Genomic DNA, 24,678 nt, shown 5'->3' with positions numbered 1-24,678 from the left:
ACTGAGACCCCACTGGCTAGATCCTGAAACCTGACAACCACCCAAAGAGAATCCTATCTTCTGGGGAAGCTCAGTTCAGTGCAGTAACTGTGACATATTTGCTCTAGTAGAGCCACTGCTTGCTCCTCTCCAATAACTCTCTTGGAGCGATCATCTCTGGAGCCCAAAGCTATCCTGCTTCTAACCTAACAAGAGTTACGAACAATAGGGCATGAGCAGTCGGAGACTACCTCACCATCCACAGCATACAGAGCATGAACTGTACTATTTCCAGCATGAATCAGCCCTGAGACGTCTCAGACCCCTCACGTGGGTGCTAATTGTCCATTGTCCGTTCCTTTCTGGCTCCTTCTCCTCCCACCCCCAGGTGACAACTGGTCCCCAAACCAAACAGCTGCCTGCATGTAACTTTTTAATATTCTTTGGTTATAGCTGAACCTCTGCTGTTGGTATGAATTTTGAAGAATTTGATTGAAATCTAGTTGCTTTTTTATTTTTTGCTGCTGGGGAAGGGGAGGATGACTAGAATAAGAGAAGCTATGTGTATGGTCATATATGTATATGTATGCCCGTATAGGTGCACCTCATATGTATGTGTATCCTCATGGTTGTGTGCAGACTCGGAGGGCAAATCGTGAAAAGGAAGCATCTCTTGTTTTCCAACATTGCTTCAAAGATGCCCAACCCCCGTAGTAGCAGGCAGCTCCTAAGTGGAGGTGGGGGCAGAGGCCTCCACCAAGGCCATCAATAACCAGGTGTGAGCTATCGGTCTCTGTGTAATGTGAAGCTCTCCCGTATTTCATCTCTGCACCCAGGGGGCGGCTCTGCAGGATTGCTTACGGAGAGCTCTGTGTCTGGCACCTCTCTCCACAAGGCCCAGGCGCCCAGGGTCCCACCGACTTGCCCAGGAATGCATCACATTGTTCTCTGGTGCTGTAATTGGGCTGCAGGAGCCTCTCAGGGGTGAGAAACATACTCTCCCCGGTGTCCTCACTTGGGCTTCTGCCCTATGACCACTGAGGGCATTTAAATAAAACCTCAGAAAAGCAGAGGGGGAAAATCCTAATAATCTCTCTTGTATTAAGCCGATGTCCGGAGTGGGCCTGAGAATTTGGCAAGGACATAGCGGTTGGTGTTTTTGCTGAGGGAGGCGAGAGAAAGGAGAAGAAATTACTCTCTGCTACAGGGAGGAAAAGAAATGAGGCAGTGAGCGGTCATGAGTCAGACCTACAGGACTTTTCACAAACAGACCCTCACGGCCAGGCAGTACTTCATTCTTTTAAATAATCTAAAGTCTCTGATTGAATTTTTCCAGCATCTCTCTGAGGAAGAGTATGGATTAGAGCTGTCATTCAAGGTTGGCAATAATACAGGTTGGCCCTTATCTCCAAGGCAGTGAAGGCTGGCATCCTTAATGTTCCATAGAGAAACTGGCTACAGGCGTGCAGCGGGGGCACTGTAGTCACATGCCTTCCCTGAAAGGTTCTGAGATCCTTAAAGGATAGAGATAACCTCTTTGAAGTTAACTTTGTGTCCATGTAGCACTTTCTGTCCGCCTTTTACCTAACTGTTAAAAGTGAAAATAAATGAGGACCAATAGGAAGGAGTAGAAGAGTGGAGAGGGGCTGTGAGACTGCTGGTCTGAGGGACAGACCGCTATTAGATAGGAGGGCTGGGAGAGGGGAGATTGGAGGCAGCGAGGGAGTAAGTAGTGGCAGAATGACACGGAGCCCCGACTACACCAAATAAAGTTCTCGTTTTGCTTCTCGTTCCAAATAAATTAGTTTCTGTTTGTATAGCACAGAATAGTCGCCAGTTGTCTAAAGCCAATCGGAATGCACAGGCAAGCTAAGGAATAAGAGGCATAATTAATGGCTTGGCCATCATTCCTTCTTGGAGCCACATAACCTCTGTGGCGGGGCTCACGTGGACCTCTTTTCTCTCCCTACCCGCCTCACTTTTCAAACCGCTCACTCTCTGGACAGCTCACTCTTCGCCTAACCATTATAGGAAAATGCAAAATGTGGGTCTTTAGGAATCACAATTTGGACGCCAGAGAAAAGCGTAGAGCAGTGTTAGATGTCAGAAGAGGCCCATTCCCTCCCTGGGGTAAGAACGGAAAACAGATAGATAATAGAGACAAGTCGATTGAACTCAGGTTGATGTCCCATGGAAGGCCCATGCTATCACTTACATGGTCACCTGGATATTCTGTGAGAGCAGGGGTTAACCGGGCCCAGAGGCTCTTCCCAGCAGCCCAGCATACAAGACAGCACCCTTTTAAAAATGCATTCAACTCTATCATTGAGTTCAGACTGGCTGTAACCCTCTTACCTTCGCACTACCCTGAAGCTTTCCTCCTCTTAGTCCCAGCTCAAGATGTCAGAAGCTCTTCTCTTCCCTCCTGTGCCCCTCCCTCATCCCACCATTGGCTCATCAGTTATCCAGTTGCCTCCACTCTTCAAGGAAGACATTCCCCTGGCCTGACTCACTCAGTCCCATTTCTCCACAGGCATCCCCTCACCGCAGACCACAAGGGCCCTGACTAGCTCATGTTTTGTGTTAATGGATGTGAAATCGGAGCAAACCCCCTTGCCAAAAGAAAAACCACCCCAAACTCTCCCACACAGGTCTCCGCAGGTTACACAAATATTAGTCCTATCATCCAAATAAATCTGCCCCCCTTAGCCCAGAGCTATGGCTCCTTCTGCTGCCTGTGCAGAGTGAAGCTGTTCCACAAACATGTGAGGACCCAAGGGATGTTGGAGAGGAACCTGGGAAAGGGGGGAGGCTACACTCAGAATTCCTTGGGTAGGCCCCTGAATCCACAGCCTGCTGTCAATACTTGATTGTCCTTAGTTGAAGGCTCTGAAGTAAGTCATGATGGGTGAGACCAGTTAGGGGCTTTGGAGAGAGTGTTTGTTGGCTAGAGTTTGGAGCATAATTAAAACTCAGTATCTGAGATAGTTTTATACCCTCATTTTACAGATGAGAAGGTAGAGGCTCAGAGAATTTGAGTATCTTGCTCAAAATATCAAAAACAGCTGTGATTCCAACCCATGTCTGTCATAACTGCAAATTTCTACAGTATTCTGCTCCTTTAAGATATCAGCAGGAAGAGATAATCACTGTTCAAATCACATAAAAATAGGACATCATAGTTTTGGAGACTTCGTTTCATACCCTCTAGCTTGCCTCTGGAGACTCAGCTACCGCAAGCTGATTTAGGGAGCGGGTAGTAGCATAGAAGGAACTCCCCTGTGGAAGCCAAACATGGAAGGAACAACAGTCATCATCACCAGGACTTGGAGAGTCGCTACATAAAGACGTGTTCTTGCTGAGGGGGTGAGAAAATTAACGGGGAAAGGCTGCTTTCTAAGATGCTCACCACTTTGGCTCCAAGCCCAGCTCTCCTTTCCTCTATAGTCACTGGATCCCACTACCAGCGTCAAAGGCTAGGATCCTCTCCTAAAAATTGCCAAAGCAGGAGATCTCTACCTGCTTAGGATACACAGAGGCCTATTGTGGACCCTCGAGATCAGGACTGCTGCCCTCTCCCGCCGCCACAAGTCCTATACCTTTTTCTCAGTGTTTCCTCACTCTGGCTGACCACCAGAACAATGCAAGGGGAATTTAAAAAAAACACCCAAGGCTTACTAAATTACTCTTTCTCAGGATGTTTCAGAGTATTCTGATGATTGTTAGGCATGGTATCACTGCCTGCCACTCATTTAAACAGGCAGCAAGTGAGCAAAGGGAGTAGTGCTGCCTGATGTAGGCTGAAAAGGAGAGAGAGATGGGAAGAGAATGTATGTTTGTATAGTTATATAATTTTCCCCCTTACAAAACAGCAGTTTAGAAACACATGAGCATATGAATGGAACCTTGTCCACTGTGGCTAACTCTCATCTCACTCTCCATAATGAAAGAATGTTGTAGTCTAAGAGGTTGTTTGGGGTACCAGGCCGTCTGCTCAAACTGACCTAGGGAAGAGATATGTGGTTTCATCTCTGTCCTATCTACCCTCAGCCAGGTAGGAGCGAAGGGAAGCACTCTCCGGGTACCTTTCCTCTTGCACACACAGAGGTGTCAGGAAGCCAGTGCAGGGAAAGGAGACACGAGCCTCGACCACGTGCTTTAGTGCAACTCATATCACACCTACACCTCTTCCGCTCCCCCTTCTAGCCTCCAGAGCAGGGAGTCGGAGATGCTCAGTTTCTTACGTCCCTGTCCACTCCTTCCAAGGGCTAAGGAACCAGCCAGGACACCAGAGTCCCTCTGGATCACTCTCCAAGTCCTTAAATAGAAGCTGTAGCAGCCCAGGGTTGAGGGTGGTGGAAGGTGTGCATGCAAAGATCTTGTGCTTTCGAGTCAGGAGGTTTGAAGTGGAGGGATGAGTGAGGTATTGACATGTTCAGGTCTGGTCCAGCCACTCTGCCTTCTTGGGGGCCTTGCAGGTGTGGACGTCCACAGTGTTTCTGCACTCCTTGCACCGCACGGCGCAGCACCAGTGGAATTTGCACTCACACTGGGTGACACGGGTGACTCGAGTTGTGTCATACCCTCGGCCACAGCACATGATTTCACAGCCGTCTGTCCCTTTAGATGTCTTGCTGCAGACACGGCCTGCAGTGCCTAAGGAACCTGGATTGGGGAAGAGAGAGAGAGAGAGAGAGAAAATCAAGGTACCTCTTACTTCAGCTGCTCTGGGTTCCTTTACCCACATCCTCCTGAGGAAACCATAAGGAATCTCTTTTCCTGAAAGTATACCCACTAGCCAAAATGATCATCTCCTCATGGCCCTCTACACCAGCCTCATTTCCTCCCGCCAGCAAGGCCACCCCAAGACCACTGACTTCACCTGCCGTGCCCTCCCTGCCAGCACACATCTCCAGACCCCCTTCAAAGCCTAGCCTTAAAATGCTTGTCATTGTTAAAGCTGGCTGACGGCCCTCTCTTTTATGTTTGAATTTTCCCACAATAAGGAGTAAAAAGAAATAACAGCCTATAATTTATCTTTTCCAAGAAGTCTTGCCACAACTCTGATCCAGCTACTATTTGTTAGTATTTTGGTCCTTAGTTTATATTTTATTAAGTTGTACTATACAGAGAAGTAGTATAGTATGGCCATTAAAAGCTGGGCCTAGTGTCAGTGTCTAGGTTTAAATCCCATTCGGCCACTTTTTAGCTAGGTGATTTACAAGTCAGTTCATCTCTCTGGGCTTTGTTTTTCTCATCTGACAATAGGCACAATAATAGCATCGAACTCAGTGGATCGTTGTGTTATATCTACAGTCTGTTCAACGGAGGAGGTGGACGGATTGGCATGACTGGCTGGAAGCACACCCCTAAGGAATTCCTAAAGACCCTACAGGGGGGATCTTGAAGGGTAGGGGAGATGCTTTCCCTCTGCACAGATGATGCTCAGGACCTCAGTCTCACTGACATTAGCACAGGAGACCCTGCCAACAGACCATAAAGCTAAAGAATTCTGAATGGGATGGACCCTAGGCAGTATCTCTTCTAGCCCTTTCCCAGAGATGGGAAACACTAGCCTAGGGGTTCAAGAAGGGGAATCAATTAACTGATTTCTATAGCAGCAGTCTGACATTCCACTGGGATATGAGAAGAAAATACAAGAACCTCTATATTTGTTTTTTACCTCATCAATTTAAAATATCGATTCTGTATTGTTTTATAATATACATATTAGTATAGTGGAACATAGATGTAGTTTATAAGTAAATATGTATATACTGGAGGTGAATGCTCAAGTTTTTTATACACTAGGAATATACAATCCAAATGTCAAGAGACCACTGCTTGGGGCATGGGCTGGCTAGGTCTCCTATGCATGTTACTCTCATAATTGCAAGGGCTGGGTCTTAAGTCCTTCCTGGGCATCAGAAGTCTCCCCTACCCTCTGGAGCTGAGTTATCTGGTGTAGTAGCCACTAGCCAAATGTGCTCATTTAGAGTTAAAAGAATTAAAATTAAATAAATTTTAAAACTTAGTCCCTTGGTCACCCATAGTCATCACATGGCCCAGCTGGCGTGGCTCAGTGATCGAGTGTCAACCTATGAACCAGGAGGTCACGGTTCAATCCCCGATCAGGGCATATGCTCAGGTTGTGGACACAATCCCCGGTGGGGGGCATGCAGGAGGCAGCCAATCAATGATTCTATCATCATTGATGTTTCTATCTCTCTCTCCCTCTCCCTTCCTCTCTGAAATCAATAAAAATATATTTTAAAAAAATAGTCATCACATGTAGCTAAGTGGCTAGCATATTAGCCCTAGAACTTTTCCATTGTCACAGACTGCCCTGGAATTCTACCCTCTGGGATGACTTGGACCCTTTGAATTCCAGACCCCACTTTGGGTTTTATGAGCCTTAATTTTATGCCTCTGAGAAAAACGAACACACATATGACTCATCCTAACTCCAAAGGTTCTTCCCCAAATGAGCATTTTAGGTGTGACAGCATAGGCTCACACCTCAGAGGTTCTGGAATGATCTCCAGGCATTGGGAAGTAGTCCTCTCAGTTATACCACGTGGGCAGAAACTATACCTAGCCCCGCCATGCCCAGTTTTGCTCTGAGCCACTTGACTCTTAGTAAGGAAAGTGATGGGTGAAAACCAGTACCGAAGACAGCCAAGGTTTCTAAGTCCATCCACCTCAGCCGACTCTGACGGTTGGGTCTGCAGGGAAGAGCCTGCGAGTCCAGGGCAGTTCCCGGGGAAGAGCGGTTCTGTGGCATTGCACATTGTTCCTAGATTAACCTATCTGAACCCGAAATCTGAGCCCAGATGGTAACTTCCATTCTTTTGGGGTAACACCTTATCACTTTTCAGCATCCCCAACAATCCCACCACAATATCTGGCACAGATGTTTGCTGCTCCCTGCCAGTGGTTCGCCTTGGCAGGAACCTCTGCTTTCCTTGCCTCCCTAGCCCCCCGTTAGACGGGATAAAACCTTTCAAGGCCACTGATGGTCTGATCCCAACTGTCCTACCTTTAAGCTCCTTCACCCGAACTCTCCACTCAGGATATTAATCTGTTCTCTGTTCCTGGAACAGATCGTGCACCACCTACCATTCTGCTCTGTGTAGACGATGTCACCTGTCCTCTCTAGCACCCAGATAATCCCCACACCTCAAGAAACAGCTTACATTCCACATTTGCAGCTCAGCTTCTCTTGATTTCTCCAGTTGTCTCTCTTGCAGTTGCATCAGTCTACCTGTTTCATCTCATTTCTTAGCTAAATTGTAAAGAGCCAATGACTTGGGGCTGCGTCTTATGCTTCGGTGTGGTCCATGCATTGCTCGGTACTGAGATACTGAGAACGGGTGACTTATTTAACATTCACTGAGTAGTATCTATCACGTCTGTATACCACACAGACCTCAGGCCTGAAGGAGCTGAGCGACCTCTCCTCTCTGCTGGGGCAGCACTGGGCCTGGCGGACCGAGGCATAAATCATCCATCTCATTATGAGGTTTTTTCATATCAGGAGGAGACTAACTCCTCCCTCAGCTCCCCTCCCTAACTCCTGAGGCTGAACAAACCGTGACTACCCAGGGGTGCTGGTACTAAGAGCTGGGTCTCCATGCCCCTACATCCCCGTCTGCTTTCTCTACCCACCTGCAGCCTTGTCCAAGACACAGTAGTCTGGGGAGTTGTCAAAGTAGACAAGGTCGGTCCGGGTGGCACGGCGATAGCCTTGGCGGGCTGCTGTGAAGTTGGCGCCATCCTGGGTTGCTGTCACCTGCACGGCCCCATCATAGCGCCGCCGCAGGTAATCACCTGTGCGGCGGAAGTCTGAGAGCGCACGCCAGCAGGTGCGCAGAGTACAGGAGCCACTCACGCCATGGCACTTACACTCCAGCTTCAGAAACCGCCGTACAGCCTGGGAGGTGGGAGGCAGGTAAAGGAGAGGCAGCCTGTCAGGGCACTTAATCACCCCTAGGACTGAAAGCATGAGTGCTCTGCCCTCTGCGGGACCTGGTCCCGGCTAACTAGTGCAGCCATTGGTTGGTCTTTCCCCATCAATCCCACCCATTCTTCCTGATCCAATGCAAGAAGCTCTCCTTCCAGAAAGCCTTCCTGGACCAACAGTGTTCTCCTTTTTATGACAGGCCATTTGAACTTTAGGGCCACAGGATTCTGTTTACGATTTCAGGACATCACTATTTTGGAGTTCAGGGTATCGTGCCTTCTCCTTTTGTGGCATGTCACTTTCCAGCAAGGACCAGGCACAGAGGACATGCTCAGAGACCAGTGACTGACCAGAACAAGCCCTTCTCCTCCTCAGTCATTATGGAGGCAGCTTTTTCCTTCTTAAAGAGTTACTGCCCTGCTTTTCTCCGTCTCCCCCTGCTTCCCACCTGTGTGAGGACTTTGTGTACCTGGCTACACCTCGGCATTCGCAAGCTCCCTGTGTTTACTGCTCCTGACCCAAGGGGTCGGGTCTTTTGGAAGTGACCCAGAGCCTTCAGCACTTCCTCCTCCACATTTAGTCCGTGATCATACAGAGCGTCGCCCACAGCAAAGAGGAAGGCACATGCACAGACATGAATACTGACCGTGCGACCACAGCGGTTGTTATGTAAGTTCATGAGGGCCCGGGCATCCTTGAGCCTCTTCTCCTTGGCATCCACGAAGGCCTTGGCAAAGCGAACGCCATAGTGTATGTTGTCACTGCAGCCACCCCAGTCAAAGTCCCCACGTTGGTCATGGTGTCGGCCACGGGTATAGGGGTCACAGCTGCACACACTCAGTTCCCCCTGGCTACAGGCGCGGGTGATAGCATGAACTACCCCTGCTGACGAGATGGCATATACAAACGCTGCCTCCCGGCTGCCTAGAGAGAGGAGGGAAGTGTGTCTCAGCAGGAGGCCCACAGAACTGCGACTGTGAAATCTCTTCTTTTCCTAGAGCAACCCCTGTACCTTCTTTACTCAAATTGTCCTTCCTTCCAGGAGCATCTCCAGACTGCCTGATCCCTCCCCTAGCCCTCACTACTTTCCTTCCACTTCTTTGTACATCTGACCTCTTGGGCTGACCTGGGCTCTTGCTTCCTTCCAAACTCCTTGGATGTATTCATGAGCAAGTCGCAGGGTGAGTCACCCCCTCCCACTGAGTGCAGTCCTGGCTCAGCTAAGCCTGTCTCGGTCCACAGTCCATGCCCGTTCAGGCCCACTCTGCTGGACAGTTCCCAACAGGGGACACCCCAGCCCAGGGGTCAGCCCATTTGGAGTGACAGGCTCCTTTCCCCGCCTGTTTCCTTCCCTCTTTGCTCTCCCGGATCAATGACCCATCTCTCCTGTCCCTCTGACACTTTTGGGTTCCCACCTCAATCCCTTCCTCCTAGTTGACTGTTTAGCCTCTGCTTAGCTTTATTGCTGAGCTGGGGCTAAGCCGCTGACTCTCCAAATATTTATGTATCACCTTTCTGTTTATCCTTTGCTCCCATTATTGTAGTGTTGGGAGTATTAGAGTGAGAGGAGTGATTGTGTGATAAGAACCTAGTCCTCAGCCTGACAGTGCTGGGGGCTGGGGAGGGACGGGAAAGGAAGGAAGAAAGATGGAATGCCGCTCCTTTGTCCCTAAGTCCCAGAATACTGGGACCTAGAAGGACCCCTGGCTACATATCTAAAGTACTGAGGGTCTGTTCCCACTGTATCCTGCGCTCTGCCCACAACTGTTTCTCTAATTATGAAGAAGTGTGCAGGAGACGTGAGAGGGGATCACGCCTACCCTACCCACTCACCACCCCAAGCATAGGAAGGGAGGGAAGAGCTGGGTAGGGTGGAAGAGGCCCCTACTTCTGAGCATGACACGGCCAAAGACAGTGTGGTCCCGGTCCAGGGTGGTGCAGTTCCAGCGGTGGTGGCGGAACTGGTGCTGACACTCTCGGATCCATTCTCGGGCACCCTCGCCCACCGAGCGCATGATGTCTGGGTAACGCTGGCACAGCTGCCGCTGCCGGCTCACCAGACCAGGGATATTGTCACAGATCACTCGGGCCCCCAGTGCCCCGATGTACCTGCAAGGTGGAGATGGCCCTGTCAGAGCGTTCCGGCCCTTTTTCTGCACCAGGACAGGATTAAGGGAGGGAAGGCTTGGCATTCACACCTTGGAGTGGTGCCTTCCCCTTTCCCAGCCCACATTCCCTGAGGCTGATGGACAGAACCGGTCCCCACACGCTCCGGAGAAATAGTTGTACAGTTGCAGAGAGAGAGAGTAATGAGTGGTCTCCTAGCATCACCAGTTCCCCTGCCAAAGGCCAAAGTGACACACACTCCCGGAACGCCAGCCAGGCATGTGTCACAAACACAGAAAGCTGCGGGCATGTCACATAAACCCATTGCCTGTTTATTTAACAAACATTAAGAGCCTCCTGGAAAAATAAACTAACAAAACGAGAGTCTGAGATAACACTCTTACTCCCACATGTAAGAGGCACGTCTTGCATGGCTGGTCCATGAAGACATGGTTTGGGGGAACAAGGATGGAGACAGGGAGGGGCCAGTGGGAAGAGACATCAAGGGCAGCTCTGAGTAATGTTTATAGCCTCATTCCTAATGCTGAGATCTGGGGAGGAGACCCCACTCCCAGCTCTCTTCCCCGTACTCTTTATTCCAGGCCAATGGCCTTTTGTAGCTTAGGAGTCTTGATTCTTTCAAAACCCTCCTCCCCAACTTACAAGGCAGGGCGTCCTGCATGGGCAGAGGGCTATTGCTGTGGGAAGCCAAAGGCCAAGATAAAGCAAGAGGGTGACACTCCCCATATTCCAGTCCCCAGTTTGCCCAGTATGAACTATTATAAGAAGATCATTTGGCTACTAAAAGATAGGTGGGTTGGTAGAGTCCTTCTCAGATTTTTCCCGGCAATCTTTTCATTCAAACACTCTTAACCCAGACTCCACCACCAGCCTCAGGAAGACCATTTCAGAGAGAAGACCAGAATGTATCATCACTTTTTCTCCCCACAAGGCCACCAAATGAGATCTGACTCACTCACCCACTCCTCATTCCCTTTCTATCTCTCCAACACCTTCCTTCATTTGCTGGGAATTCACCATTCTCCTGTCCTAACACATCAAGGGACACCTTCTCTCCCCTTTCTGAACAGGTGGGGGTGCCTGCTTTTCTGCTGCAACAAACAGAAAAGATTTTGGTTTGGGCTGTGAATTGAGCCCGTGGTTTGGGAAAGCCCCCCAGATGGGCCTAGAAGTGGGTGAGGAGAAGGGAGGGTGGCCAATGGGTAAAGGGGAAAAGCTGGGCTGCCCTGGGCTCTGTGTACCCCCTCCCCCCAGTTCACACACTCCACCCTCACCCACAGACTGGATCACCACTGGTGATACCAACTCAAACAAACACAAGGAGGGCTGATGCCTCTTCTGGAACTCAGCAGGGCTGATGGGGCCCATCTGTCCCGGGGGAGGGGTGAGAGGGCTGACCAGACACTGAGAAATCCCATGGAATCAGCGTCCCCAGCACTGTCCATCAGGGCAACAGCTTCCAGGAACAAACAAAATAAACACCCCGGCTGGGCCAGGCCGGAAAGGGCCGCCTGACGCACAGCCCGGAGTTACACCCACTGCTGCGGTGCTTTGTTTGGAGATTCAAGACGTTGGAGTTGTGGAGTTGGAGCTCGTCCCTGTCTCACCACCACTCTGCTTCCTCAGTTCAGCCGAGTACTGCCCTGTGCAATGGGTGTTTGTTTGTTTTTTACTGGGGCTTGGGAAGAGGGGGTTGGATGGGAATGGGAGACCAGTAATCCAGCCCTCATGAGACAGTCTGGAGTGAGGCAGGCCAAACTCTGGCAAAAAGTCCTTCCTGTGGTCTGACTTAAATCCATTCTGCTGTAGCCCACACTGGTCCTTCTTGTTACATCCCCACTGAACGTGGGAACATCTGTTCAGTATCTAAGATGGGAAGAATAATTAAGTTTCTCCTACTACCCCCCTCACCCCACCAACTGGCTGCTTCAATATTCTACAGAGCAGGGCGCTTGCCTGCTGACCGTGGTCAGCCCCTTGTAGTTGGTGTGGGGACCTCCAATAAAACTGAGCCTGAGCCCCAGCCAATCCCCTTCTCAGCACATGCCTGCAAAATGCCTACCATGTGCAAAGCACTCAGCTCAGCTGTTAGGGTCAAAGAGATGTTTAAGGCATCCACGGGTCATGGGCTGGTAGTGGTGCGATACCCCTGACCCTCTAGCTTTGTTTACCCATCCAGAAGTTTCCCTTCCTTCCCAGCTTCCTGCCCCAGAAGGTTTTCTTCACCTGCTTTTGACCCATTTACATCCCTCCCTTTGACAAAGTGACTCATATCCTACTCTCATAGCCCCTGCTACTCCAAGTGTGGTCCCCAAAACAGCAGTATTCACATCCCCTGGGGATCTGTTGGCAGTGCAGAGCCTCAGGCCCCAGCCCAGGCTGACTTGAGTCAGAGGCTGCACCTTACCAACATCCCAGGTGATCTGTGTGCACTGCTCTGTGAAGGCAGGGATTTGTGTCTGTTTTGTTCACTTCAGTATCCCCGGTGCCTAGAACAGTGTGTGGCACATAGTAGGTACTCAGTAACTACTTGTTGAATAAACCTAACTGCTCTGATATACCCCCTACTTTTTTCTCCCCCCTAGCTAGTCATAAACTTCATTTCAATTATAGCGTTACTCCTTGTGGACATTGCCAGCATATTTGCACATGTTTTGTTTGGGTTTTGTTAATGAGGTCAGGGAGCCTCTTTTTTTCCTCTTTTCCTTTCTTTTATAGTCCCTAGTGCACATGGTTCAGTCCAGCTCATATAAAGCTTTGAGCACAGGGATAAAACTATTACCTCCCCTCAATCTCTTAATACAACATCATTTATATGGTACCTTACAGTCTATGAAACATTTTTCTACACAACAATCCTATGAGAAAGAGAGACCTCCATTTACCAAGTGAAGAAACTGAGGTTCCGGGAGTAGTAAGTGATAATAGCCAGCTCTGTCCATCAGAGCCAGTCAGGAGAACTAGGTGAACTCCAAAGTCCAAGGTCATCTTTACTCCAAGGGAGGCTTAGCCAGGAGTGGGCCCATCTGACTTCAGAATTGGTTGAACTTGAGTTTCATGCCATTCCCTCCTATTCCTCACTTTCTTCTTATGTGAAATGGGGATAATAACAGTACCTACCATACTGGATTATTGGGGGACTGAAGATGATGATGTTCATAAAGTTTAGCCATAGTGTCTGGAGCTTAGTAAGCGCTCATTACGTGGCAACAATAATGCTAATGTTGTGATGCCACTCTGTTCCTCTCCCTTTGTGAATCCCTGACATGTCCAACCCGTGCAGAATGGAACAGGGAAGCACATGTCAGGAGCCCGTTCATTGTTTGCTGTGGATTCCGAAGAGACCCTCACTTCCTCCTCCAGTGAGAGGAGCAGAGGGAAGCAGTGGCCGGGAAAGAAGGGAAGGGCGTGAGGAAGAGCAGCCTGTACGCTGGTGAGAGCGGAACAGGGATACACACAGCCAACGGCACCTCCTCTGGGGAGTGGACCGAGGATCAGTCTGGCTGGGGTTCTTCCTATGGGAAAGAGAGAACCCCCTTGGGGGTCTGACCAGCCTTTAGAAAGCAGCTTTCCACTTTATCCCAGAAGTGATGCTCACAGAGGCAGGCACCAGGGGCCTGCAGCTACGACCTGCAGGTGTGCAGGCAGGAGATGGAAGGACCCTCTGCACTCACTCCCCGTCCTGACCTGCTGCTGCCTCCTCCCCATCCCCCACCCCCACCCCCACCCCGTCACAGGGACTGCTGGATCCCTCTGCTTCACCCGCCTGCTTCCCACCCAGGACTTTTTCCAAAACCTTTAATATGAACCACGTGGGGGGCATGTAGTAGAGAGAGAGGAAAAGGCGGAGACAGTCGCCACGGGGACAAAATGGGGACCAGAAAGAACTCCAGATGGGTCTTTGGGAACCACCTCTAGCATGCTGAAACTACCAGACTGACTTGATACTTCCTCACCTAAACACCACATGGTCCCCAAGACAGCATCCCAAACTGGAAGGAAGGCATGGAGCGTCCCTCAAAGCAAACTGCCATCTGGGTGGGCAAAGATGTGCAGCGGCCACTTCATCCTTTCTCTGCTGGGCCACTGAGGGTGCTTGTCCCCAGCCAAACAGCCCTGAAGGTAAAGGGATGGCTGTGTGCGCACTCCGAACTTTGAAAGGCTTTTCTCCTCATCCCCCGTCTTCCCTTTCCCTTTCTAAAGGAATGTTTCAAGCCAGATGTAAGATATGGGCCTCCCTTCTCCCCCATCCAGAACCCCCCTCCTTGCCTTCCACAACACTGCAGAGATAAAAAAAAAAAAAAATCCAAGAGATTTTTCTGAAACAGGAAAACGGTGTGTGTGTGGCGGGGGTGGGGGGGGGGGGGTGGTGGTGGTGAGAGACGCATCTTGAAATGATAGGAATCTGCCGCCCAAGCTTGCTGGCCCCTCAGCCCGTACCCCTCACCCTTCCAGCCAAGATTCCAAGTCCTGAGGAGAAAAGCCACAGGGTGGAAGGGGAGAAGAGACCACACTTTGAGGTGGGGGGGGGGTGGGTAGGGAGGGGGCAGAGTGAAGACAGGAAGGCGGGCACTGCATGGGTAGAGAGGGGCAGAAGCCCAGTCCAAGAGACCATTTTGGGGGGTGAAGAGGAAAGATGAGAAGACAGCCTTTTCTCAGTCCAACTCCCCCTGCCCTGCCCCCAGAAGGAAAAAGACGAGTGCCACCCAGGGACTGGGAGCAGGGACTCGGGGAAGAACAGACATCGAGTCGGTTTGTGACGCCTTTGGGCTCATCTGCCCTCTTTGGAAGTGTCTGGGGTGTAAGGCCTGCAAGAAACCTAAGGTGAGGGTCTCAATATTTGGGGGCCAGAGGCGCCTAGTTCTCGGAGGGGAGAGAGATGGAGGGGAGAGAGAGACGTGGGGAAGAAGAAAAGGAAGCCAAGAAGGAGACATCAAGGTTCGAACTGACGTCCTTAAAACGGAGCCTGAAGGCAATGCCTAGTTATGCAAGCCCAGTGTTTTGTTTTAATTGTGGGAGTTAATGGGGTCGGCTTTTTGCCCCGGTTCCACTTCTAACCCTTGCGCTGGGTGCTGCGCCGCACCAGAGCCTGGCTGCGTGACCGAATGGGTGGGCTAGCGAGAGGCTCCTCCACCCGCGCGCAGCCCCTTTCTCCACCTCCCAGGGCGACGGCCATAGGTGATCAGCGGTTCCTGCTGGACGGTCACCGAAGGCCCCAGATAAGCGGTTGCTTTCTTGAATCCACCCTGAGCGAAATTCGGAAGGTAGCTTTTGCCCTAAAAGGGTTGAGCTGAAATATGGGCACGGCATATGGGGTTCTGGAAAGCCTCGACCACCGGGCGTCCTTGCTCCAGATACCCTGCACCCACCTCCTCGGGCGGCGCTCCTCTGTCTCCGCCGCTGCCGCCCCCGCCTCCGCCTCCGCCACGCCGCAACTTCAGTGACAGCCCTGCCGGGACGTCTCTAACTCCGTCGAAGCGACAACCTGGTCCCCTGAGCTGAGGGTGCCGGGGCTGTGTATTCCTCCCCGCCTCCGGCCTCTCCGACCCAGAGCCTCACCCTCCCAACCCGGAGAGTCACACTCACCACCAGGACGTGTCTACGCGGGCCGGCAGCGTCAGCAGCAGCAGCAGCAGCAGCAAGCAGGCAAGGCTTAGACGGGCCGCAGCCCGGGAGCCGTCGGGGGCCGCAGGTCTGGGCGCGGGCGCGGGGACAGGAGCGCGGGCGCGCCGAGGGGGGAGCTGCGCGGCGTCCTCCGCACCACCCAGCTTCAGCATAGCTCCCCAAGACTCCCGCCGCGCGGCCCGGAGGGGCGTGGACGCGGCACCGGCTGGGGGTACTCCGGCTGTCCTTACTCACCCCCCTGGGGGGCCATGGGCTTGCCGGCGGCTGGGGACCTAGGGGCACCTGGATTCCCGGACCGGGGCGCAGGATTCCGGGGAGGTGCGCAGCGAGCTCGGGGACTGGGGCGCACAGCCGGGGCGCGGGGTGCGATGTCAGGGGGTCGGTGGCGTGGAGTGGGGCTGCGGGTAGAGTGTGCGGACAGCCCCTCCGACCGCGGACTCTCATTGGACAGCGCGGGGCGGGGCCGAGGCTGGGGACACGCGCGGCTCTCAGGGCGGCTCCGCCCGCGTAGCCCGGGCGCTTCGCTGCGCCCTAGGTGTGGCGGCCTTCGGCGCCCCGGCACTGCACTACTCCGCGCCCCCACCTGTTGGGGCTGGACGCTGTGGGCGCTTCGGCGCCCCTTTGAGCCCTGAGCGCCCAGTCCCTGCCGCCACCGCGCCACCGGGTCCTAGCGCCCTTCATTCGGCAACCCCCAACCAACGCGGGCGACGGCCGGGAGCGGAGCAGGGGCCGGCAGAACCTTCCCGCTGTCCGCTAACCCGCAGTGACACTGGAGCTGAGCGGAAAGGACGCACTCCTTTTCTCGGGTCCTCTCTCCGTCCTTGCGCTTCTGTGAAATGGGCAGAATCGGCAAGTTGCGGGAGAATCTTACTCCCTTTTCAGCGGTGCCAACAGGGCGCTGTGGGCAGCCGACTCCAGGTAGGGGCTTCTCTTCTCTAGGGCTCCTTGCCCGGTTCCTGCGGCCCACTGCCCACCGCACCCACCAAACGACGTTTAGACTTGGCTTCCGCGCGCCGGCCCGGCCCGGTTGCTTCCCTCTGGCCCGTGGACCAGCGACCGATGGCCGAACCGGAAGGGGCACACCTGCGGACCGGACGCCCTTCACCGCGGGGCTCAGAAGAGCTTAGACTCCCCCGGCTTCCCTGCTGCCTCGGCCCCCACCCCCTCGGGCGGGGCTGCGAGTAGGAAAGAATCAGAAACAGCTGGGCGGCTTTCCCCGCACAGAGGCCGGATGGGGGTCCTGCCTAGAGAGTAGAAGCCCGAAGCCATTTCTCTCCTTCGCCTTTCCACCCTTCCTCCTCCTCAGTGCTCCCACCCCTCGAACACTGCCTGGGGGCGTGGCAAATCGGGAAGGGGTGGGAGGTGTTGACTGCTGAAAGTGACTCTGCACATCCCCCACCCCCACTCCACTCCTCCCACCCCGCCCCACACACATCTCTCCCCCCACACCTACACACACACACACACACACACACACACACACACACACACACACCTCCCACCCCGCCCGGCCCCGCACTTCCCAGGCCCGCAGGTAGAGTCTCTGGGGGCAGAGTGGCCTTTAAAACCCAAGGTCTTCCAACTTTGGGAGTTCGTCTGGGATCTGGCCCCAACCCCTTTCGGGCCTCAGTTTCTCCCGCCTCGCCCCTCATTTCCAGGTGTCTTTCGTGCCTCTCCCCTTGATTTATCTAAACTATAAAGCCTTGGTGTAAACAACGCGCTGGAAATTGCTCACCCCCCCTCAACCCCAAACTCACTGTCAGTTCTTGGTTGGGGGGTGTTAGAGATGCGTGAGTGTGAGCGGACAGGGCGCAGCTGGCCACAGACATCCCAGAAGCTGAGCTGGGGAAGAAGGGCTCAGAGGGACCTTCATCCCTTCTCCCCACTTCTTACTCCTCTCACTCACTTGCTGTGTCAGGGGACCGAGTGCATTCATCCATTCAACAAATATTTATTCCCTACCACGTGCCAGATGCTCAGCACCAAGGACACATCAGTGAACAAAGCACAACAATTTCTGCCCTCATGGAGTTTACTGTTTATTGGGAGAAGATAGACAATAAACAGGAAACATCCTAAGTAAATCATAGTATAGTATGTAGGAAAGCCATTAGCAGGAAAAAAACAGAGTTGTAACCGGGGTGATCCAGTGGGTCTCATTAAGGTAACATTCAAAGGCTTGAAGGAGGACCCCAAACAGCCAGCACAGACCCTGGTATGCAGAGCTAGAAGGGGCCAGCCAGAGAAGGGGGAGCAGAGGAGGCTGGAGTGGAGAAGAGGAGTCCAGGTGGGGAGCAGGGGTGGGCCGTGCTGTGCAGGGTAGAAGGTGCCTACCTTTGGGGGGAAAGTGGAAAGTTGGGTGGGAGTGGGAGAGGATTGAATACAGAGATCAACCAGCTGACCCTTCCCCTGCCCTTCTGTCCTTTGTCTCAGTCTGGGAGGCTCTTGAAAAGGCAGCAGACTTTATGCTGAGAGGAGCAGGTGGGAGGAGGGGCCCCACCCCTTCCCTTGGACCACCCTTTCCCCTCCTCCCAGCCAACCCCACCTGGATGCTGGGCAGCAGTCAGCTCGCTCCAGCAGCCTCTCCCGGACTCCGCTGGGTGCTCAGGCCTGGGTGTGACTCTGGCCCCGTTGTCTGTTTCTACATATGGGCCGAGGTTGCAGGGTGGAGGGCTGCAGATGATCACATCAGCCCTAACCTTGGGTGGACTCACCCACATGGGCCCCAGACTCACTGATGAGGCCCTTTCCTTGGCTTCAGCTGTCTTCATAGGCAAGTGGGACTGTGTCTTGGCACAACATAGATGCTCAGCTATTAAGGCATGTTGCTGAGCTGAGGCCCTTACCCCCCCTACCCCCCCTCCCGCCCAGAAACAGCAACTCCAAGAGGGAGGAAAGTGGGTGAGGGGACAAGACTCCTCCTCATGGCTCACAGGCTACCTCTGCCCCAAAGTGGACAATCCGGGGTGAGGCTTCACTCCTTCCTCTTCTTCTTCCCCTTCCCTCAAGCCCCCAGCTCCCCAGGAGGAACCCCAGATGCAGGAGCCAGCTGACTGCAAGAGCAACTCTCAACCACTTAACTAGAGAACAAATACGGAGCCAGAGAAGAGGTTTTCTGGGATCTGCCACTTTGGAGTTTCAAATCTCAAAATAAACTTCCAGGCTCAAGGTCTTAGACACTACTGGAGCGCTCAGCTCCTCACGCAAGGGCTTGTTGTGGGGCTTCCAGGCAGAGGGTCAAGGCCAGAGGCTCAGCTAGCGCATGACCTGCTCCTCCCTCCCATCCCCACCCCCACCCCCACTCCCACTCCGCCATCCATCGTAATGGGAGTCTGCGAAAAGAGCCACTGATTTTCGAGTCACATTCTGGTCTGGAGGGGCCTGCATGGAATTGTGTAGGCACTTATTGAGCACCTGCTGTGTGCCCAGCACTGACCAGGACATTTAAATGACACCGAGGTTGTGAAAGGTCGTTTTCTGACATGTACAACAAAGCCATCTGAGGGTGGCACCCTAGGCTTAGCTGTTCCCGCTCACGCTGCAGTTGTCAGCAGAGACCAGGAAGAGAGTGCAGGCGCCCTCTCCCCCAGGCTCCCGGGTCCCCTGGGTCTCCAGCTGGACTGCCCCCCACCCAGCCTTAGAGTCAGGCCTTCCTTCTTCCTCCAGGTGGCATCACAGCCTCCGCCCTCTCACCATACTCTGCTCCCCATGGGGCCACTTAGACTTAGGATTCATCTTCCATTCTATTCTCTCGGCTGTGTGGGACTGGGCAATTTTGAGTTTCTGCTGGCCCTTGGAGGGGCGTGGAGGTGAGCTCTAGGAGCTCAGATGTGGGTAAACAGTTCTTACTCCACAGGGCCTGCCCTCCCCAGGAGGCCCCCTTCCCTGGGCCCCTTTGGCGATGACCTTCTCTCTTTCCCAGTGGGTGGGAGGTGGTGTGGATGGTAATGAACAGAGAGAAAGGCTGAGAAGGGGCTGGGGGGAGGTTTGGATGGGAGTCAAGGAATTCCTGCGCCTGCTGCTTGCACAAGGGGCCCTGAGCCGCCTTTCCTGAGATTTCTTTGCAAACCGAGGCAAGTCTCATTTGAAATGGGGCCAGTTTCACACAGGGTTCCCCCTTCCCGTGCCCAGCCCCTGCCCTGTCTCTCCTTCCCCAGCCTCTCCATGCAGGTGTCTAGGGAAGAGAAGGGAGCTTGCAAAGAACCCAGGGGCTTCTAAAGGGGTGGGGTGCGGATCGACGTTTTGTACACAGCTGACCGACCTCGTCTTGGTATTTATGAGCTCCCAGGCGAGGCATGGAACATGTCTCACAGAGGCCAGGCCAAGAGGGCTTTGAAGGAAGAAGCGTCCAGTCCCAAACCATGGAAGGGGGCTTGGTAGGGCAGAGACCCCCTTCCTCCCAGCCAGTGACCAAATGGGGTGGACTGCTCCCCCAAGGGGGCTGGGTAAAAGGAGAAGAGGGAGCTGAGGGAGAAGGGGAAGGAGGAGGGGAAGCGTGGGGGGTGGGACCATGGGGCGGGGCTTGGGGGGTCTGGAGCCTTTTAGCACTTCGGCTGTAATCAGACTGGAGCCAGGCGGTGGGCGGGCTGACGGCCATCCTGGGCGGGTGGCCCAGGTTCTGTGTGAGGCCAGTGGGCGTGCTGCAGGGATCCTGGGTGGTCACTGACCAGCCTAACCCCCAGGGGTGGTGGTTCCCACTTTGCCTACAGCCCCCCTCTCCCAATCAGCCTGTATCACATACGCTAAGCACTGAGCTTGCTTTCTCTCTCCACCACCTGTCCTGGGCCCCAGAATGGTCTGGAAGCGAGCTTTGCTTCTAGGGGACCAAAATCTACAGTTCCACTATCTGCCTCCCTCCCACCCTGCCTTCCTGGGTTCCCTCTGCCTCTCAGTCTCCCCACGTCTCCCCTCTGTGTCTCTCTGGGTCATATTGCTGCCATTCTGTGTCTATTCCTACCTCTGTCTTCATTTGTCCCCGTCTGTGCCTGCCTTTCCTCCTGTCTGAATCTGTCTCCTCAGTCTCTGCCGCTCCCCGTCTCTTGGTGTGTACCTGTCTCCCCCTTTCCCTCTGTAGGAATCCGTCTGGCTGTCTTTCTCCTTTGTCTTTTATTCTCCCCACCTCTCTCTTCACCTCTTTTCTGACTGTGGCTTTCTCAGTCTCTGTGTGTGTGTCTGTGTTCCTCTCTGTATTTTTCTTGGTGTGTATCTTTGTTTCCTTTTGTCTGTCTCTCTCTCTCTCTCTTGCCCCCTGTCTTACACCTTCCCCTGTAGTCCCGGCAACACAGTGCAAAGTGCACTAGATGGAAAGGAATCAGAAAACCTGAGCCCCGCACCCCCACCCCCCACCCCCCCTCAGCTCAGCCAGGCACAGTTTGCACGACTCTAGCTCCCGGCCAGCTCCTGGCCTCAGTTTCCTCTCCGTTGAAACAGGTAGGCTGGAGGTCTAGTTCCCTTGGTGGGGGCCTCTTCCTCTCTTTCCCTCTCATTTCTTGTAGCACAGCCCACCCACCCTGCTCCTCTGCTACCTAAGTTTGTCCCTGAAGTCAGGAACCTGTCATCCTTCCGTCCCCAGTGGGAAGGAGTCTCATACTGTCAGTCAGCAGCCGCCAAAGGACTCCCCACTCCTTCACGCCTTAAACATCAGGGTAGACAAGGTCCCTTTCTGGGGCCGTGTCTGGGATACAAACCAGATTAGCTCATCTCTCTAATCCTCTTTGTGCTGGGGCCTCTGCCAGGCAGGGACACCCACGGCGCAGAGCTCGGGTGTGTGTGTGTGTGTGTGTGTGTGTGTGTGTGTGAGTGTGTGTGTGTGTGTGTGAGTGTGTGTGTGTGTGAGTGTGTGTGTGTGTGTGTGAGTGTGTGTGTGTGTGTGTGTGTGAGTGTGTGTGTGTGTGAGTGTGTGTGTGTGTGAGTGTGTGTGTGTGTGTGAGTGTGTGTGTGTGTGAGTGTGTGTGTGTGTGTGTGAGTGTGTGTGTGTGTGTGTGTGTGTGTGTGAGTGTGTGTGTGTGTGTGTGTGAGTGTGTGTGTGTGTGTGTGTGAGTGTGTGTGTGTGTGTGTGTGTGTGTGTGTGTGTGTGTGTGTGGAGTGTGTGCAGCTTCTTGGAGAAGGCAGGACCAAGGTTTTCCTCCCTCTGTTCCACCCTCCTGCCCGAAAAGCCCAAATGAGCAGCCCTTACTGGCTAAGAAACCTCATCAGACTTGAGCCAAATCAGGTTTTTCCTAATTCCAGTCTGCCCTCCACCCCCATCTCCTTTTTCACGGCCTCTCAACAGCTGGAGACATCACTCCAGCCGCCCGTTTCTGAACAGCCCAGAACCCACCCCTCCTGCACACAGCACGTGGCCCATATGCGCGTATTCTCCAGTCCTTGGGGGGAAAGGGTCCCCGCGTCCCTTCTTGAAAAGCCTGGAGTGTCAGGCAGGGAAGGGGGTCGGGGGGGGGGGGGGGGTTGGAGGGAGGGTGAGGCAGTTTCTACGCTTCACACTCCAAGTTGGAGGCCTCCAGCCCCTCTCTGAAGTTTCATTTGGAAAGAGAGGTCTTTCCTGGCTGATAAGATCAAAGTATTCCCTCTGCCAAATCATTACCTTATTTTTGAGGCAATTACAGAACTTATTGTATCAATTAGCCCGGTCTCCAGCTGCAGCCATTTATCTCTCTGTCGTGCGCTTGCATAAGAAAGGGTCTGCCGGGCGCAGCCCGCCGGGCTAGCGAGGGGAGGGCGCGGAGCGGGGAGCGGGGAGCTGGGAGCTGTCCCGCTGCTTTCAGCCCGACAGGCAGGTGGGGGACGTCGGGGCGCCCTTCGGGGACTGGAGAACCGGCCGGCTCCTCGGTGTGCGCCCACCCGGCCCCGGCTGGCTGCGGGAGCGCTCTTTTCCGCTGGCACTGCACCTGCGTCGGATGTGGCCCAGGAGGGCGAGCCCACGGAACCGGAGTGAGTACGAGAAGGCTCGGGTCTGGCCAGGACCGGGCTCCTCCGCGGAGGAAAAGGCCGGGCAGTAGCCCAGATGCCGGCGGGTCCTGACTCGCGGGTGGAGGACTCACTCTGGGGGCCGTGCGCCCCGCAGTGGCGTTTTCTGGAAAGGCATGGCAGGGTGAGGTGCGTTTCAGACTCCCCGAAAACCTTAGCAGCGCTTGGCCCAGAGAGGTGTGTGTCCCTACGGGCACGGAAGTGTGGCCTCCTCTGCTTCTGTCCGGTCTACGGCCCCTTCCTGCAGGAAGGCCACGCCCACACCTGGGGTGGGGCTCAGGTAGGGTTCTCAAACTTCTTGGTCTCAGGACCCCTTTACACTCTTAAAAATTATCAAGGACCCCAAAGAGCTTTTGTTTATGTACCCATATTTTTAATATCTACCCATATTAACAATTAAAATGAACACAGGGGTGAACTGAAAGCACCCCCAGTGGTCCACACTAGACAATTTGAACAAAATAGTTTTAAATTATAACCCAAAGTATAAAATACATGAGTCCATACCGATATAAATAAATGATTGCGTAAATAAATCTACGGGGAGAAGACACATCGCCCACGCAGAAGAATTCAAAAAATGTACGTAGCTATTTCACCCTTAATGAGGTGGAGTGTAACTCCCCACTCCTTAACTTGGGCCACAGGTTGTGACTTTCTTCCAAAGACTACAGAACGTATCGTGGTATAGTGTGTGTGTGTGTGCATGGGGAGAGGGGAGGTAAGAGGAGCTAGATTTACAGTGAAGAAGCCTGACAAACCTCAGTCAGGCGATCAAGATCAACACCAACAGTGATGAGGCATGTTGGTGGCAAGTACCCTTGATGTGAAGTGATGAGAATGACACTTCTGTGCTTTTCCTCCCCATAACCTCATTATAATAATAATAAAAAATAATAATAATGAAAAGTCCTGTGGCTCAATTAGAGCATTATCCTGTACACCAAAATGTTGCAGATTCGATTCCTGGTCAGGGCACATACCTATGTTGTGGGTTCCATCCCTGGTAGGGGCACAACTGAACTATGTTTCTCTCTCTTTCTCTCCCTTCCTCTCCCTCTAAAAAATCAATAGGAAACATGCTCCAATGAGGATTAAAAAAACAATCTGTTTGTTAATTTTACCTATTGTGTTCTTTTTTTTTTTTATATGTAGTGCAATTTATTCTGACACTCTATGGTTGCCTTTCCCTCTCTCTTTTTTTTTTTTAAATTTCTTTATTGATTAAGGTGTCACATATTTGTCCTCATCCCCCCATTCCCATCCCACACCCCTCCCCACGGATGCCCCAACCCCCTGTTGAACTTAACCGTTGGATAGGCTCATATGCATGCACACAAGTCCTTTGGTTGATCTCTCCCCCCTCCTCCCAACCTCCCCTATCCTCCCTCTGAGGCCCGATAGTCCGATCGATGCCTCCTTGTTTCTGGTTCTGTTCTTGTTCCTCAGTCTATGTTGTTCATCATTTCCCCTAGATGAGCGAGATCATATGTCACTAGATATATACTTATAAGAACTGAATGTGAGACGAGCAATAATAGTTATGCTGACAGGCAAATGAATCAGTCTGTAGTGAGTTTCTTTCTGGACCAACAGTTCTTTTGAGACCCAATTTCAATGTCCACCAGTTCCTTATGTGTACATGTCAGCACTGACTTTTCAGTTCTGGATGGTGGATAAATGGTGGTAACAGAGGTCCGACTCCCTCTGGTTTGGTCTCGGCCGGACCCAGGGGCACGGCTTCACCTGGACTAAGGGGCACGTGGCCTCACCCAGACCCAAGGGGTGCGTGGCCTCACCCGGGCCCGGGACCCAGCCTCACCCGGATGGATCCAGGGGCACACGGCCTCACCCGGACCCAGGATCCGGCTTCACCCGTACCCAGGGGCGCAAGGCCTCACCCGGACCCAGGGGCCCATGGCCTCACCCGGGTCCAGGGACCCAGCCTCACCTGGACCCAGGGGCACATGGCCTCACCCGGGCCCAGGGACCCAGCCACACCCAGACCCAGGGGCGCG

At 53.2% G+C, this 24,678-nt stretch overlaps 2 protein-coding genes across 3 annotated transcripts in view; one reads left to right on the top strand and one right to left on the bottom strand.

Annotated features, from left to right (window-relative positions):
• ST7L (suppression of tumorigenicity 7 like) overlaps positions 1 to 24,678 on the top strand; it is a 140,850-nt gene that overhangs the window by 70,291 nt on the left and 45,881 nt on the right. The window lies entirely within an intron of this gene.
• Positions 4,415 to 15,846, bottom strand: WNT2B (Wnt family member 2B). Its single transcript, XM_008147166.3, has 5 exons — positions 15,656 to 15,846; positions 9,831 to 10,051; positions 8,589 to 8,866; positions 7,648 to 7,912; positions 4,415 to 4,644 (listed from the first exon to the last, which is right to left on the bottom strand). Exons 1-5 carry the CDS (start codon positions 15,844 to 15,846, stop codon positions 4,415 to 4,417), a joined length of 1,185 nt encoding a protein of 394 aa, XP_008145388.2.

This window comes from Eptesicus fuscus, chromosome 22, assembly GCF_027574615.1.
Source record: "Eptesicus fuscus isolate TK198812 chromosome 22, DD_ASM_mEF_20220401, whole genome shotgun sequence".
NCBI lineage: Eukaryota > Metazoa > Chordata > Mammalia > Chiroptera > Vespertilionidae > Eptesicus > Eptesicus fuscus.
Note: the sequence above shows the minus strand (reverse complement) of the source record. Positions and strands in the feature narration are given on the sequence as shown.